Here is a 16154-nt window from a genome sequence, read left to right as displayed (position 1 = left end):
ATATCAACAATACTTAGGCTTCTCTTAATTATTATCTAAAGATCTCTGTAAAAGTGCAGAATAAGATAACTCAAGATTTAAAGACATTCTTCAAATCTCAACTTAATAAATGTTTTTAAAAACAACATAAAGTTGGCTATGATATCAAGGAAAAATTAAGAGTTATTTTATTTAAGGAAGGGTTAAATATTTAAACACGAACAGCTGTGGGATAATTTATAGTTTGGTTTAGAATTAGCCTATTCTTTCCTCCTAAAACTAATTATTAATCACCTTCTTTCAAACAAAGAGGTTTGAGAAGCAATCCTATGTCCAACCATCCTATTGCTTCCTCCCTAGAAAGAGTAGACCATTAGGGTCTTTTCAGAAAGAAACATCAATTGCACCACTGCATCAATTAAGAAATCTCTTTTTTTTTTGAGACGGAGTTTCCCTCTTGTTACCCAGGCTGGAGTGCAATGGCATGATTTTGGCTCACCGCAACCTCCGCCTCCTGGGTTCAGGCAATTCTCCTGCCTCAGCCTCCTGAGTAGCTGGGATTACAGGCATGCGCCACCATGCCCAGCTAATTTTTTGCATCTTTAGTAGAGACGGGGTTTCACCATGTTGACCAGGATGGTCTCGATATCCTGACCTTGTTATCCACCCGCCTCGGGCTCCCAAAGTGCTGGGATTACAGGCTTGAACCACCGCACCCAGCCAGAAATCTCTTTTTAAAATGCAAGTACCACCTTAGCAGAACTGAGGGTGTCAGCCATTCATCACTTAATACAACTTACTTTAATTGGTCTTCTAAACACCTACCTAAGAATGCAAAAGAATTACTGTTCTTTGGGACGCCGAGGCAGAGAGATTGCCTGAGCTCAGGAGTTCAAGACCAGCCTGGGCAACACAGTAAAACCCTGTCTCCACTAAAACACAAAAAAATAGCCAGGCATGGTGGCAGGCACCTGTAACCTCAGCTACTCAGGAGGCTGAGGCAGGAGAATGGCTTAAACCCAGGAGGTGGAAGTTACACTGAGCCCAGATGGCACCACTGCACTCCAGTCTGGACGACACAGCAAGACTCTCTTGAAACAACAAAAAAAGAATTACTATTCTTACTGGGAGCTCTGAGGAAGAAAGACAGAAATGCAATTCTGAACTACGTTCAGGCCTAGGTGAAGACTCTGGACATCAAGAGGACAGCAAAAAGATCCATGGTGTGTGCAGGACTAGATGCTAGAGTTCAGTCCAAGGCAGTTTTAACACACTGTACTTTTGATTTAGTACGATTGATCAACAGCAAGTCAAAGCAAATATATACAGTGAAACATCAAGCATGCAGTTAAAGGTTATAATTGTGAAGCTAAATACCACAAAAGTTGAAATAGTCTATGTACACAGTGTTACACAAAACTAGTAGTCTGAACTCATACAACTGTATGTATTACTATTTAATGTTTTTTTACATCTAAAGATAGAGACAGAATATTGTCAAAGATTTTTACGGTTGGCCTGCATCTATTAATCTAAAAAAACAACCAGAAGCTCTCTAACACTGAAAAAATAACACTGAAGACACAACGTTGGGGAAAGCTGGATTCTTCCTGACTTAAACTTATTCAATTACAAAACTAGTTTTACTAATAAGAAGAAAATCATTGTTTACTAGTATTCAAGGCTTTGTTGAATTTATTTTGTTAATTTTAGGGCAAAATTACATGTTTATATTTTAAATAAATGAAACCTAGTCATTAAAGAGTCTTAATAAAGCATCTGATGATCATTTTAGATAGGTAAGGTGATCTTAATGTAACTGAGGGCCAGTATCTACCTTAGAAGCTAAGTGTGTCACATCAGTGTTACTATAGTCATTAGGCTTTGGAGTATCATTTTTAACCCAGATGGCCAGAGTTAAATATTAAAATATAACAGGGTTGGCAACATACATTTTTTGAGAAAAGAATGTTTCTATACAGAAATGGTGACTGATTGTAAAATACCAGTAATGTATTTTTAAAAGACCATAAGTTATTTACTTAGACTATGTAAAATCCATATACTAAATTTTCTGCCAATAATATTTTTTCCTAGCCAGTTTAGCTCTATGGTTTTTGTCCCACAAACTTTAAGTCAGAAGCAGGAGCTGAAGAACAATCATCACTTTAAATATTTCCTTAGATAGATGTTTACTTAACATGGGCATCTCTAATACCAAGTAACATGGGCACTTAAATTCATGATTCAAGAAAGGATAGAGTTATACTATAAGCTACTAATTAAAATCCAACCATGAAAATCTATCTGCCCAAAGTATAACTGGCTTATGATAACACCACATATTAAGTATTCACAGTTCTTTTCTATACATTGTAAGTGCAAGTTTCTAGGGAATCTTTAAGCAAATGGCATGTCTCTGAATAAAATCAGAAAAGCTTTTAAAAATTCTATACTTAATATCATCAATTATGAAAATTATCTTACAGTTAAAATATTCCTAAGGGAATATAGAAATTTTAAAATTATAATTCACAGTAGACTAGTAATAGGAGAATAAATTAGGTAAATAGGCAAGTTCGTCTTACAAAGCTGGTCAATATGGTGCTCTATGGATTTACATAACTTTATACAGGGAACACTGTGTTGCATAGTGTACACAGTCATTACTTTTTTGTGCTCTTTCTGAATCCTGAGGCAGATTTAGCATTGTATGAAGATACAATATTTTCACACTAAAACCACAGAGGATTATTGGAGTTTCTAGATGGCATTATTTTTAATTGCACTACTTTAAGGTGGTAGAACACACCCTAGACACAAGTTAAATAAAATAAGAAGTATTTGAATTCTTTGCACTTTGAGCTCTTCACAGGAGAACTGTTCTACAAATTCAAGTTTCTGTTATTTGGGTGGCAAGGAAAACAAATAATTCTCAAACAAAAAAATAATATTAAATCCTAGTTTTTAAGATAGCTCCTAATATCCAATACAGGATATAGGACATGAGATACTGCCATTTAACTATCCAAATTTATATAGGATTACAGTACTTTGAAGAAGTACAAAGAAATACTTTTAAAAATACAGATATATAAATTAATGAAACTGTTATTGAAAATATTTAATACAAGGGAAAAAAGTATTATATAGTGGTACCAATTCTCAATACAAATTATTAAACATAGTTTATATAATTCCAAAAGTTATTGACATTATTGCTCGATACCACAGTTGTATGGAACAAGTTCTTGACACACATTAAAACTTGTATAATTTCAGGTTTATCAAAAAAAATTTATACATAGGTCATTCACAAATCTAGAAGGTTAAAAATGCAAGATATGCACAATGAAAAGGAGAAAAAAATATATGTGTGTATATGTATATTTAAAAGAAACAAGCTAATCTGATTTAACTTCTATGTCAAACTCTCAATCAAAACAAGTATACATAACTGTACTGAAAGTGAACTGGTGGATAAAAACAGTATTAAATGTAACCTCCATTTCTTATTAACAATCTGTTCTAAATATCAATGGGAAATTAAACACCAGCTTATTTTTAGTTCTAGAACTGCTTTCTTTCAAAAACTTTTCAGAAACATATATCCATTCTATAATTGTGATAGGTTAGAAGAAATATTTTCCTTAGAAATTTTGTAAAGGAATACTTCCACTCTTTTGTATATAAGATTTGACAAACAATAAAAATAACCCAAGTAAGGCCATTATCATCTTGATCAAAAATATACACAGATTGTGATGCTACTATATTTTGTGATCCTGAGTTTTGATAACCACTAGATACATGCATACCATTCACTGATTTGTCTAGTCTAGCAAAAATTTAATCCTGTCTTACTACCTTTGAAGACAGAAATACTTTTAAAACTTTTTAATAGGTCTTCATAATGTTACAGATTATCTGCCATAAACAGAGCATTAGGAATTGTATGAGAAAGGGTATGTTAGGTTCCAAAAGAGTAGTAAAGAAAACTTACTATTTTTAAATAATGACTTATCAAATTTTAAAAGAGAGAAAAAATAATACAAAAAGTATGCTTGCTAGAATAGATGAGTTGAGCCTTAAAAAGGTGTTTTTCTCTGTTAAGGAATTTATAAATAAAGGACTATGTGTACCTTGGTGATAAAATAAAAAAGGCTGGCCACTTTTTATGCTAAGTTCAAATGTATTTTTTTTGATAATACAAAAAAGTAATCCTTGAAAATCAGAATACATAACAGAAAAGAGCACAATAACTTAAGTATTAAACATCTGTATGAAATAACTGTTGCAAAGATTGACAAAAATGCACACTTAGAACATGCGGTTATTTAAAAAAAAAAAAAAAACACCACACGATTCTGTAGAACCAATGTTATGTCACCACCAGGAGAGCACCAAGCAAGGCACCATTGGAAAGACAACATACTTGGAAAGTCTCTATAAATAAAGTAAATGCTAATCTGGTCGAAAAATCGGTGTCTTTGGTAAAAATTCTATGAGGATGACCTGTAAAAGGAGAAAAAAAAGTTTTTAAAAGATTTAAACAAATTTTTTTCATTAAATTTTGGTCATATTCTATCACTTACAATTTTTTTCCAAATCCATTCACATTTTAAAACTGCAACTTTGGATTACTAAAACAGATCTTTATCTGATAATACAGAGTTCCATCACTGATAATTTTTATTTCTGACTTTTACCAATTACACAAAATACCTTGGCTCTATGAAAAGGAAGACAAATAAGCAAGTAAAATCACCAAAGTCTGAGAAGGGTGATATAAATAGTGGCCCTGGCACACTGGAGAAGCGAACATGCATACATGCATGCTCCCTTGCACTCATGAGAAAAGGGGCTAGCATTTATTTAGAACTAACTGTATACCAGGTGTTCCATACTATATTGGGTCTCTTTAAACCCAACAACTTTTCTATGAGGCAAGTATTATCATCCCCATTTTACAGATGAGGAAAACTGATGATCCAGACAAGCTGTAACATGACTGTGGAGTCAGTGTTTGTATGAAAGCCTTACTCTTTCTACTGCCCTATGTGATTGCAGCTGACCCAACATTTTTCTTCAGGCTTCCTCCTTTTTAATCAACCCAATTACATGAGTCTTCTCTAAGTTCTAGAGTTGCTCTCATTTTACGCTACCAGAATATGCAGTATCTTTAAATAAAATGTCCTTTATCTCTTAATTTTTTTAAAGTCCATTTCTTCTTAGGTTAGCAAAATTAAAGACTAAAATCTGTTCCAAAAGACCTTTTAATAAGAAACTAAAGGAAAACCAATAAAAACAAAACATGGTAACACAGGATTACACAAGGTGACCAGAGCTAATTTTTCCAAATTTGAATTGTCTTAAATTACAATCAATTCATTCTTTGCCCCAATTTTGTATGGAATAGATGGTGATTTAAAAATTACTTGATTTTAAAAGTTTCTAAGTCTAGTAAACTCATCATTCTTTTTCAGAAACTGTGTCTTGATATGACCTCTAGATTTCATTACTTCTACAAATTAGCTGTCTGGGTCAGAAATCTTTTTTCACTCTTCAGTTCTCCTGGCTTTTGATCTGCCTCAATAAAGAAGGTACACTTCTTTACCTACGTCAAAAATATTGCTGTCCTATTCTAGCTATCCTGCACTAAGCCTTAGCTGTCACATTTGCCACTCTGCTGACCTGTGATTTGCCTACAAAATATTCACTAGGCAAATACTTTCTCCCAATTAGCTTCTTCATTTGAGCTAGATTTCCCTGTTTCTCAGATTTCTTATCTATAAAATAAAGGCATCGGACTAGATGACAAGATTATTTGCAGCTCTAAAATTTGACAATGTTAAAACTACTTAAGAGTCAAAATTAAGTAAATTCTTTTGTATTTCAAATATGTCCTCAATCAAGTGGTCTTTATAATTTTAGTCCCCAGACATGGGCATCCCCACACTTTACAGTATACACTATTAATATATAACATAAAATAAAGGCTATCTTTGCCTACATTTGAATTATTATTAGTTTTAAAATAATATATCCTACAAATATTTCCTTCAGAAGCCACACAGAGACTGGCCACTTGTTTCATTTCTCCTAAATCATCCGTCTTCACCATACGTGAACAAAGAAAAGTTAGCACCAAGGTGGTGGTTTTCTTTTTTTTTTTTTTGGTATCTCCAATGTTCAAATTATAATCAAGGATAATTATTTTCTTTTAACAAAATGAAATTTCTGTAGGTTACAGAAAAGTTGAGGGAAAAGAGGAACACATGGTTAAAAAGGCCCAAATTCATTAAAGTAAAATGATTTCATTTGCTAGTTTAACTTTTAAAATTCATTTTTATGAATTTTTTAAGCTATGTTATTCTTACTTTCAACTATCACAAATATATATACTCTGAGAAAATCTAGTGAAACACACATTTTTTCCCCAGGATGTTTTTTTTTAAATGGGGATATTGCTATGTTACTCAGATTGTCTTTGTACTCCTGAGCACAAGTGATCCTGCTGCCTCAGCCTCCCCAGTAGCTGGGACTACTGGCATGCCCACTACACCCAGCTTTTTCCTAGCAATTTAAATATTTATTTTATCTTTACTACTCTTCTGGATATCTCCTAAGATGATGTGAAAGTAATATAATGGCTTTAGTAGAAGTGATTAATTATCTAAAAATTCAAGGAAACTATTTTACAAAGTATATAGTTCAGAATATTTTGGAAGGTTACTAATTTTATGACTAAATTATAGTCACATGGCTCGATCTGGAAATCATAGCATTGGGATAACTTTTATGTTTTCCTTTCCAAAGTAAATCTAGAAAGGCATGAAAAAATTAATACCTCAGTTTTAAGCTTAGTGTTTGTGTTTATATATGCAGTAAATATTTTTTTCACTAAATCCTTTAAATTTCTGAACTATCCATTTCTCTTCCCAGAATATATACATAAACCCTCTATTTAAGGTGAAAAATACAAGACTAGTATTCTCAACTCAAAATGAGTTACTCAAATGTGTTATGATTATAAAGAAGTATCAAGTATCTTTCTCATCATCATAAATTAACATGTTTGATATAGTAAAGACAAATCTACATTATTTGGTTCATTGAATAAAGCTAGTCTAAGACATTTTATAAATATTATTTATGTTCAAGGCTAGAAATGGGATTTGACTGTGTGATAATGAAAGAACAGGAAAATGCTAACAGAGAAAAATGATTTTATCATAATTTACAACTATTTAAACACAGTTTTAATCAATATTTTACACACACACACACACACATATAATGGCTATACTGTTTTAAAGAATAGACAAATTTCTCAGAAATGTTGTAACAGGTACTTCACAAAGGCTCTGAGTTTTATTTTCAACAATTAACTTTTCCTTAGATCTTTTTCTTTTAAAGTAACAACCTGGCCATATTTAAAATAAAACACCCAGGCTCAAAAGAGAATTAAAATTCTTAATTTTCTAAAGTATTCTGAAAATTTCAAAAGGAGAAAAACTGTTGAAGTAAATCATGGAGTCAGTAAATTAAATCCCATGCTGAATAACTTCTAAAATTCATTGTATGCCTAATTAGATATTTTTTAACAAGTAAACACAAGATGATCAACATCTCATCTCCTGCTTATTTTTAAGATAATTTTTACAAAGCAATATTCTAATAACACTTCTTTAAAGGCCACTGAGGTACGGGCAGTTAAAATCTATAAAGGCTAAAGGTTTCTTAAGCTCCAATGGCTTGGCTGAAAGGTTTTCTTCCATACTGGGAAACTTGATTAGCATTATATAAAAAAGCCATATCTGACTTGCTGCGTAACCAAAGTTGTGGTTATTCTTCATACAGCATCTAAAATTTCACACTCCATCAACACATGTTCAGGCTATTTTATCTTGGCAATTAATTTATTATTTTTCAGAACACAGTGAAGCCTTGTTTTCAAGTCATTCATAACTTTATAAATCAGTCTTGCACATGAAACCATGCATCTGTGAACCGTAGAAAATCCTTGCACTCAAGAGATTAAGCTCCTGACACCTTTGCTGATTAATAATCATGGAAAGAATAAGATCAGAAGCAAAATAAATGATCATTTAATAGAGAAACTCACAAAACAGCCCTTTAACTTACATATTCCATCATGTTATTCGTTTCACATTTCCTTTTGCTCAGTCTCCAATGCAAGCACAGCTAGACAAGTAGGAGAGTAAAAGAAGAAAAATGAGCTCTATTTTATTGCAGCACACAGACTAACCCATTTGTCCACCTTTCATATTTTTAGTTCAACAAAAGCATCTGTTTCCATACTGTGCAATTCAGACCCCAACAGTACGAAGCTGCTCCCTGTGGTACTCACCTTGTGGTATAACCTATTGTTTTCCCATTCTAATAACTTCTCAATCGATCTTCGTGTCTGGAAGACAAATGAGAAAAAAGTTTACTCTTGACTGGTTTTAGAAAACTGTTTTGCAGCTGCTTTTTTTTCTGGGAAAAGGGAAGAGGTATAAGACGGTGACTGAGTATAGTGTGGTGTGCATCACTGTCAATGTTCTAAGCACTAAATGGTAACCTAAACATGAAGAGTATTCTTTCTTAAAAAAGGTATGGCTTTATTTTTATCATATGAATCTTCTTCACTAGCCTCTGATTTAAAACTATCAAGGTTTAAAAAGCTAATATCATCTGCCAAATCAATTTGAATCCTCACTTGTTTAAAAAATATGTTTCTAATACTTAAATGTATTAGAAATGTAGAACAAAAGTTCCTTAATACATATTTTAAAACAAAAGTAAATATTAGTTAACAAAATGCAAAGGGCCTTTCAGTAAGTTCCAAAACAAAAAAATTGGAGTTTAATATTTAAAAATCAATGAGTAAAAAAATCAAACTAACTTTCACATCATACTTAAAATAATGTCCATATTTAAAAGCTGGCTTACTGATTATTTTACAGATAGAAGGACCAAAATTTTCTTTAAACCAACATAAAAGTGTCATCTGATAGTAAAATCAAACTCTTAATTTAATATTCCTGTTTCAGGAATCAACTGAGAATTTACTTCACTTGACTGCTGCAAGATATGCTATCCTGCAAGAAATGTTTCTGGCTTGGGAGTATGAATAAAAGAGGGTAATTCATGGTGCCAGGTGTTAGGATGAGACTGACACAGCTGCACGTGCAAAAATGACAGTGTAGCCACCAGGATCAAATGCAACTTGGTTCAGCTGCACCTTTCTTGCAAGGGAAAGAAAAAAACATCTTACCACTATTAATGTAGTATAATTATAAGTAAGTACTAGTGATCAAATATGAAAATTTACGTGTTAAGCAAGGACTAGCTAGGTGAAAAACTGTTAGGATGAAGCTGGGTTTGAACAGTTTAATGTTACAAAATAAAATTTTACTATTTATTTAAAGTATCCACTGTAATCTACTTACGTTACCTTTTAGCATATTAAACATGCTAAAGACACACCAAAGTCACATAAGGTGCCAATTATAATTCATAACTACCAATGAATTACTGCTACTGCCTTACATTTTCCAAGCTTATGTCATAAAAATCAGAAAATCAACTACTTCTCTAGGTAATAATATGCCAATGACTAATTTATTACATTACTTTCTTTGAAGAGTCTTTTTGGCAAGAATTTTAAAGGAAAAAAAATGTGCCCTTGTTAACAATGATCAGCAGACCTCACTTGTTTCTTTGTAAAGATAGCCTTTTAGAGGCAGCTCTCCTTTTAAATGAAAATAGGGCAGCAGTTATGGTCACACTTTTTGTTAATTTAGTTGCCAGTCAGCCCCAAATCAAAAGAAAATAAGGCTGCAGAGTGTAATTAACATTCAGTTCGGTCGTTTTGTCCCTTGTCTAGCCCCCAAGCTTTGTTAAAATTGCCATCTGAATGCTGAAGGCTGTAGGGAAATCGATTTGATTCTAATCGCACCATGAAAAGAACATGATCTAACTGCTTTCAGCCCTCCGTAAATCTGTACTAGGTCTTTAGCACAATGCAACTTCCAATTTAAAAAGCACTGAATGTCTCGTCAATGACTTTGTGAAGAAAAAAGAACAAGGAGCAGACATAAAAATTCCAATAGTTGTTTAAGCATTAAAGTTCATTTGCATCACAGCAAACCTGAAAAGGGCTGACCTCTCAAACCGCCTCTCAGGTCTATGAAGTTGTAGCCTTGACAAGCTCACATTGACAGAGCTCATTGACTCTGAAAGGCTACTCTATCAATGGTGAAAAATGGCAATAGGTTCTACTCTGAGCAGGCATCTGCCTGCCCACCCGCTGCTAAACCAATGGCAAAACCGATTCAAAACCTGAATCTACCTTGTAATCTTTCTTTCTAGGGCCTTTTAATAATAGATTAAGATTACTATACAATTTGAGGTTTTACTTTTACTGATGATTTTGGGGGTGGGTGGATGATGAAAGAACTAGAGTGGAACAAGATTTCCAAGTCCATTGTTTTATATTAATGTATAAAATAGTACTCAAAAGCTTAACACTACATTCTGCAAATATTTATTACTTAAAGAAGAAAATGTAGTTACCATCAGCATTTCATCAGAAATTTAAACCCATACTATAAGAATAAATCTCATTATGATATATAGACACACACATATGCATACAATTTTAAAACTTAAAAATATTTACTTTAACTTAAATGAACTAAAAGCTTTTGAATAAAAGATAATTACAAAGTATAAATCTTAACTTACAAAATATTTATGTAGGAATTCTGAATTTCTTCTTTGCCTATAATTAGGAGTTTAATGATAGGGTTTGGTATAATAATTGTATCTTACAATATTTAAGAATTCTAAAACAAACAAGCTCTGGTATGCCACATTCTGAATAAGCATATAAATATAAAATATTTCTACACATTTCACAGTCTGAAGTAAAAGCTGTGAATTAGCACCATCTAATCTTGCTATAAGACTTCTTTCCTGCTTGACAGGTGAAAAAAAAAAGCACTTGCACGTGCAGCTTAATTAATCATTGCACTTGACATCTCAATGATTTACAGTGAGGAGCAGGTGAGAACATACAAAACCAGAAAGGAACCCTTGATTTGAGTGGAACATTTCTAGCACACTAAGGTGACAAGTATATAGATTCTAGCAGTCATTAAAAAAAAAAAAAGAAAAGAAACTGTGCCACAAATTATTTGTTAGTAACAACAAAAGCTCAAATTAAATGGAAAAAAAAAAAAAGATTTAACTACTGGGAATGTTTAATACTCTGCAATTATTTTTAGTTAAGAAAATCAAAATATATTTTCAAGATTAAATACAATACCAATTTGGCAGATACTAAAAAAAAAAAAAAATGACACTTCAGCATTTCAAAAAGCTACTTAAAAGCTTTAAACCTGAAAAGAAAGCACAGTATAACTGTAGTCATCTAAAGAAAAGTTTATGTCCACAAGGCTGTCAAGTAGCTATTTCTAATGAAATGTAAGATTCAAGACTGCCAAACTTTATAGTTGCTAACTGGACAAGCAAACCTAATCATATAACAACCTGTCCTTGGTTTTTAAATGTTTTATTTCAATTCCAAATTCAAAACAAGCTGAAGCAAATTAATATACATCAGAAAAAAATAATATGTATGGGATCTGTCAGCATGAAACATAGTACCAAAAAACACCATCTTTCAGTATTTCAGGCTATTTTCTAAAAAAAAAAAAACTCATCTTTAATTTTCTTAAGAGAATTTAGTGCTTGTGAAAAGCACCAGATTGATAGTCATGGGAACTAAAAATCTATTTAGCTGAAAGAACAGGGGAAAGGGCAGTGCAGGCTTTAGTGCAAGCTTCCCTACAGTGGGCCTTAATCCTTTTCACTGCTCACACCCTGGGGGTGAGGGGACAGGTTAGCGGTTCTTTACCAATGGAATCCTCAGTCCTTCTGCAAAAGATGATCAACATAAAACTAATTTTATATTTTATCATGTATTCTTATCAATAATTAAATGGACCAAGACCACCAACTCATACCACGGAAGCAAAACAACTTTTTTGTGCAAGTGGTATCATATTACTGACCTGGTCTTGAAGTAGACAGCTCCAAACCTCTGAATCCTACCCATCTCCCTCCATTCACTTTAAATGACCCTTTTTCTTAAAAAAAACAAAAACAAAAACAAAAACAAAAAAAACCTACACATTTCTTCATTTTCATACCTTAGTGGTTATATTTTTCTCATCAAAGTAAAAAATTAACAAGAGATTCAAAAAATATCATTTCGATTACTAAATAGATATTAAACAGATTTAAGTTGAGCAACCAGTAGTAGTAACAGAGTAGAAATTTTGGCTTTTATTTACATTGCCTTTGGTCCTTTTTAGATTGTGAAAATAAGAAAAAACATGAAAACTGAAACAGAACTAAAAGGGCCTCAGTAATTCACAAAATGGCTAATGAGGTAATGATTAATCAACAATATTAGATAAGACATACTCATACAAGACATATCTTCCAAAGACGCATCTAAAGAAAGCTTACAGTAGCAAAACACATATACACCTAGACAAACTCAATTACTGCAATAGAAAGCTAAGATTTCCTGAAAATTCAAGTTTGAATTATTAGGTACTTTTCTAATTTTTCCTAAATACTGTAACTTTCTTAGGAATAAATTATTAATATTATTCCCTGTAAACAAATTAAGTGCCATTAGACATAAATAAGTCTTTCAGGACAGCAAAGAACCATTTAGAAAATCTTTAAGGTATTAATCTCCTACTTTGCCACCATTATTACTTAAGAGTTGCCTAATTCCCAATGACTCATTTATTGACAATCAATTGTTTGAAAATGTAGTTTTACAAAGAAGTGGTTTTCTAGACATTACTAATAAAACCAATGGAAATCTCACGAATTTTAGAGTATTATTTTAGAGTATTAAGAGCCAAAGAAAAAACTGTTTAGTGTAGAAACTGTAATAAAGTTTCTTACTATTTCCCAATGAAATAGTGTTGTCAGTTTTTAGAACAAAAAGACACTATGATATGCTAAGAAAATGTATAACTAGAATATCTCACTAATAACTATTTATAAAAGTTCATCTATTTAAACCTACAATTAAAATGTATTTGAACTGGATTTATTCATACCATCACAAAATGGGAAAGCAAAATTTCAAATGTTCAATTTCCTATTTAAAACAAATTTTAACTTTAAACTCTTTAATCTATAATACATTAACTAACCTCTGACTAGAATAATGCTTTGAATGTATTCATAATCTTGTTTTTATAAGTATTTTTCAAATAAGAATGCTATTTATCTTTAGACATCTGTGTAAACTGAATTTAAATAAAACAATGTTTTTGGTTATGTTTTTAGGAAGAAACCATATGTAATTTAAAATGAATTATTTTAACATAAGAAAACTTAAGAGGAAATTATATTATTCACTTCTGTTCATCTGGATTAATATGAAATTTTATATTCCAGTGATGTGCAGAATATTAAATAACCATCTCACAGTATTATGAAAAATCTAGATTCACCAAAAAGATAAAGTAGAATATGATTTCTCAAAAGGATTTTTAAACAAATTCCCTTCCTCCACATTAAAGCTCCTTTTAAAATTTTTACATAAACATTAACTTTTAAATAATCTACACATATTAAAACACCCACTAAAGTATCATGAACTATTTGTTAAAAGTAATATTTTTAGATGGAAATATGCTAAAAAGATACTAACATTTTTATGAATCAAAACTATCCTCTTAGTACTGGGCAGTGACTTAATCTTAAATAGAATTTCATTAAGTTTATGATCTAGGCTAGTGAGAGATTATGAATTTGTTTAGGTTACACTGGCTATCAATTATGAAAGATGGGGATTCTCTCTCTCTCCAGAAAAAAAGAAACATGTAAAAAACATGCACAATATAAAGCGTGCTATCTAATAACTTTGAATAACATTTTAGAAAATACTGGTAACATTTTTAAAAACTAAAATTGAGTTTTGAGGTCCCCTGTCTGACCCACCTTCTGCATGACCCATTTCCACTGGGCAGTCTTTCTACTGGGTCTCAAAGGGTATTTCTGGTTTCAATAATCTAGTAAAATGAAAACGTGCTTGGGTTGGGGCAGGAAGGGTCTCCTTGAACTTGGGCAGCAAATATGTCACCACTATTGCTAAAAAAGAAAATTATTCAAAAAATATAAAAATAATTAAATAGAGTGTCAACTGACCACAGAATATTAGAAAAACCGTTCATAAGACAAAGGAATTTCATTAAGCTAATAAAATAAAAAGTACGGCTATCAGGAATTTTAAGAAATATATGTAATTACAAAAGAAGAATCAGTGCTTAGGACTAACAGGTAGCAAAAGGGTAAAGGCCAGGTGTAGTAGCTCAGGCCTGTGATCCCAGCACTTTGGGATGCCAAGAAGGGCAGATCACTTGAGCCTAGGAGTTCAAGACCATCCTGGGCAACATGGCGAAAACCCATCTCTACAAAAAATACAAAAATCAGCCAGGCATGATGGTGCGCACCTGTGGTCCTAGCTACTTGGGAAGCTGAGGAGGGAGGATCACTTGAGCCTGGGAGGTCAAGGTTGCAGTGAGCATGTCACTGCATTCCACCCTGGGCAACAGAGTAAGACCCTGTCTCAAAAAAAAAAAAAAAAAAAAATTGTTTTAAAAAGAAAAGAAAGGGGTAAAAGAAAATCATCTGCTGACAGATGATAACAAACAACTGGAGAAACAATTACGTCTAATTTTTTTTTTTACATATGAAAACTAAAGCTTACAGAGGTGAAGAAACACAAATCTATACTAGGAAATGGTGGAGGTAGGATTTGAAACCAGGATTAAACGGCCTTCAACTTCCTGTTATTTTCATCATGCTACAGAACTATTATAATATTATCACAAAAAAAGAATTGTTATAGGCCAGGGACCTTGGCTCACATCTGTAATCCCAGCACTTTGGGAAGTCAAAGTGGGCTGATCACTTGAGGTCAGGAGTTTGAGAACAGACTGGCCAATATGGTGAAACTCTGCTAAAAATACAAAAATTAGCCAGGCGTGGTGGTATGTGCCTGTAGCCCCAGGTACTTGGGAGAGTGAGGTGGGAAAATTACTTGAACCCAGGAGGCAGAGGTTGCAGTGAGCTGAGATTGTGTCAATGCACTCCAGCCTAGGTGACAGAGTGAGAAGACTCTGTCTCAAAAAAAAAAAAAAAAAGAAAAGATAGGAAAATGATTTTTCTCAAGAACTTTTTTAGAGATATGTTATGGATATTTCACAAATAATATCCTGAGACAAATAAGGGAATGGCCCTAATATACATCTAAACAAAACTGGAAAATAGAGATAATAATTCTTTATACACCTCCTCCTCTGCCTTTCACCTTTTTTTTGGTGTACATTTCCTAGTACACCAAATTCTGACAGTTTTTGTCTTTCAAGTATCATTTTAATCTGTTTCCTTCTCTTTCTTGGGTACTTTTAAGCCTTTCTCTTCTTGACTAATATAGTCACTTCACTGAATCTACCCGTCTCCCCTTCACTTTAAAATCTTAATGGTTTCATTTCAATTATATTTTACATATATTTGTCCTTAATTTCAAGACCATTTGTGTCTTTGTAAAAATAAACTTTTGTAAATCAGAATTTTTTTTACAGATACTATCCTGAGACAAACAACCTATCTAAGATATGCAAGTTACGTAAGCCACTAACGAGGCTATCGGCTTTGAATAATGAACTTACTCTAAAACTATGATTAATGTGCTCAAGAAAAGAAAATAGAAAGGTGGATGAAAAAATAAAGAATTTCAAAAGAGAAGTGGAATCTATAAAAACAGCAAATGGACACCCTAGAATTGAAAAAATACAGTAGCTGACATTAAAAACTCATGTCACAGAAGAGAGGTGCAAACCTTTCTATAAACCACTACACCAATACTATGTTCTAAATAGAGACAAATGAATGTCAGCCAGCTGTTGACAAAACACATTTTAAGGATGCTAGCACATCTTTCAAGTCCCAGTGCTACCTCTGCATTTTTAAGGCTCAAAATTTACACTTTTATGAGTATCTTCTTTTATGACAAAAACTTAGTAACACGGTTTAATTTCAATTAAAAACAAATTGCCACTGGTGTT

General features: G+C 32.4%; 1 protein-coding gene across 2 annotated transcripts in view; it reads right to left on the bottom strand.

Annotated features, from left to right (window-relative positions):
* Nucleotides 1–1646: 1646 nt before the first annotated feature.
* CHIC2 (cysteine rich hydrophobic domain 2) overlaps nt 1647–16154 on the bottom strand; it is a 38308-nt gene continuing 23800 nt past the window's right edge. For both annotated transcript variants that reach the window (XM_002745837.7, XM_008993345.4), the window contains exons 4-6: nt 8354–8410; nt 8128–8187; nt 1647–4494 (exon numbers count right to left, since the gene is read on the bottom strand). In XM_002745837.7, coding sequence (XP_002745883.1) covers nt 4444–4494; nt 8128–8187; nt 8354–8410 — 168 coding nt within the window. In that variant the 3' untranslated portion in view covers nt 1647–4443. The remainder of the gene's footprint in view (nt 4495–8127; nt 8188–8353; nt 8411–16154) is intronic.

The sequence above is a fragment of the Callithrix jacchus genome, chromosome 3, assembly GCF_049354715.1.
Source record: "Callithrix jacchus isolate 240 chromosome 3, calJac240_pri, whole genome shotgun sequence".
Lineage (NCBI taxonomy): Eukaryota > Metazoa > Chordata > Mammalia > Primates > Cebidae > Callithrix > Callithrix jacchus.
The sequence above is the reverse complement of the archived record's forward strand: the minus strand, read 5'-3'. Positions and strand labels throughout refer to the sequence as shown.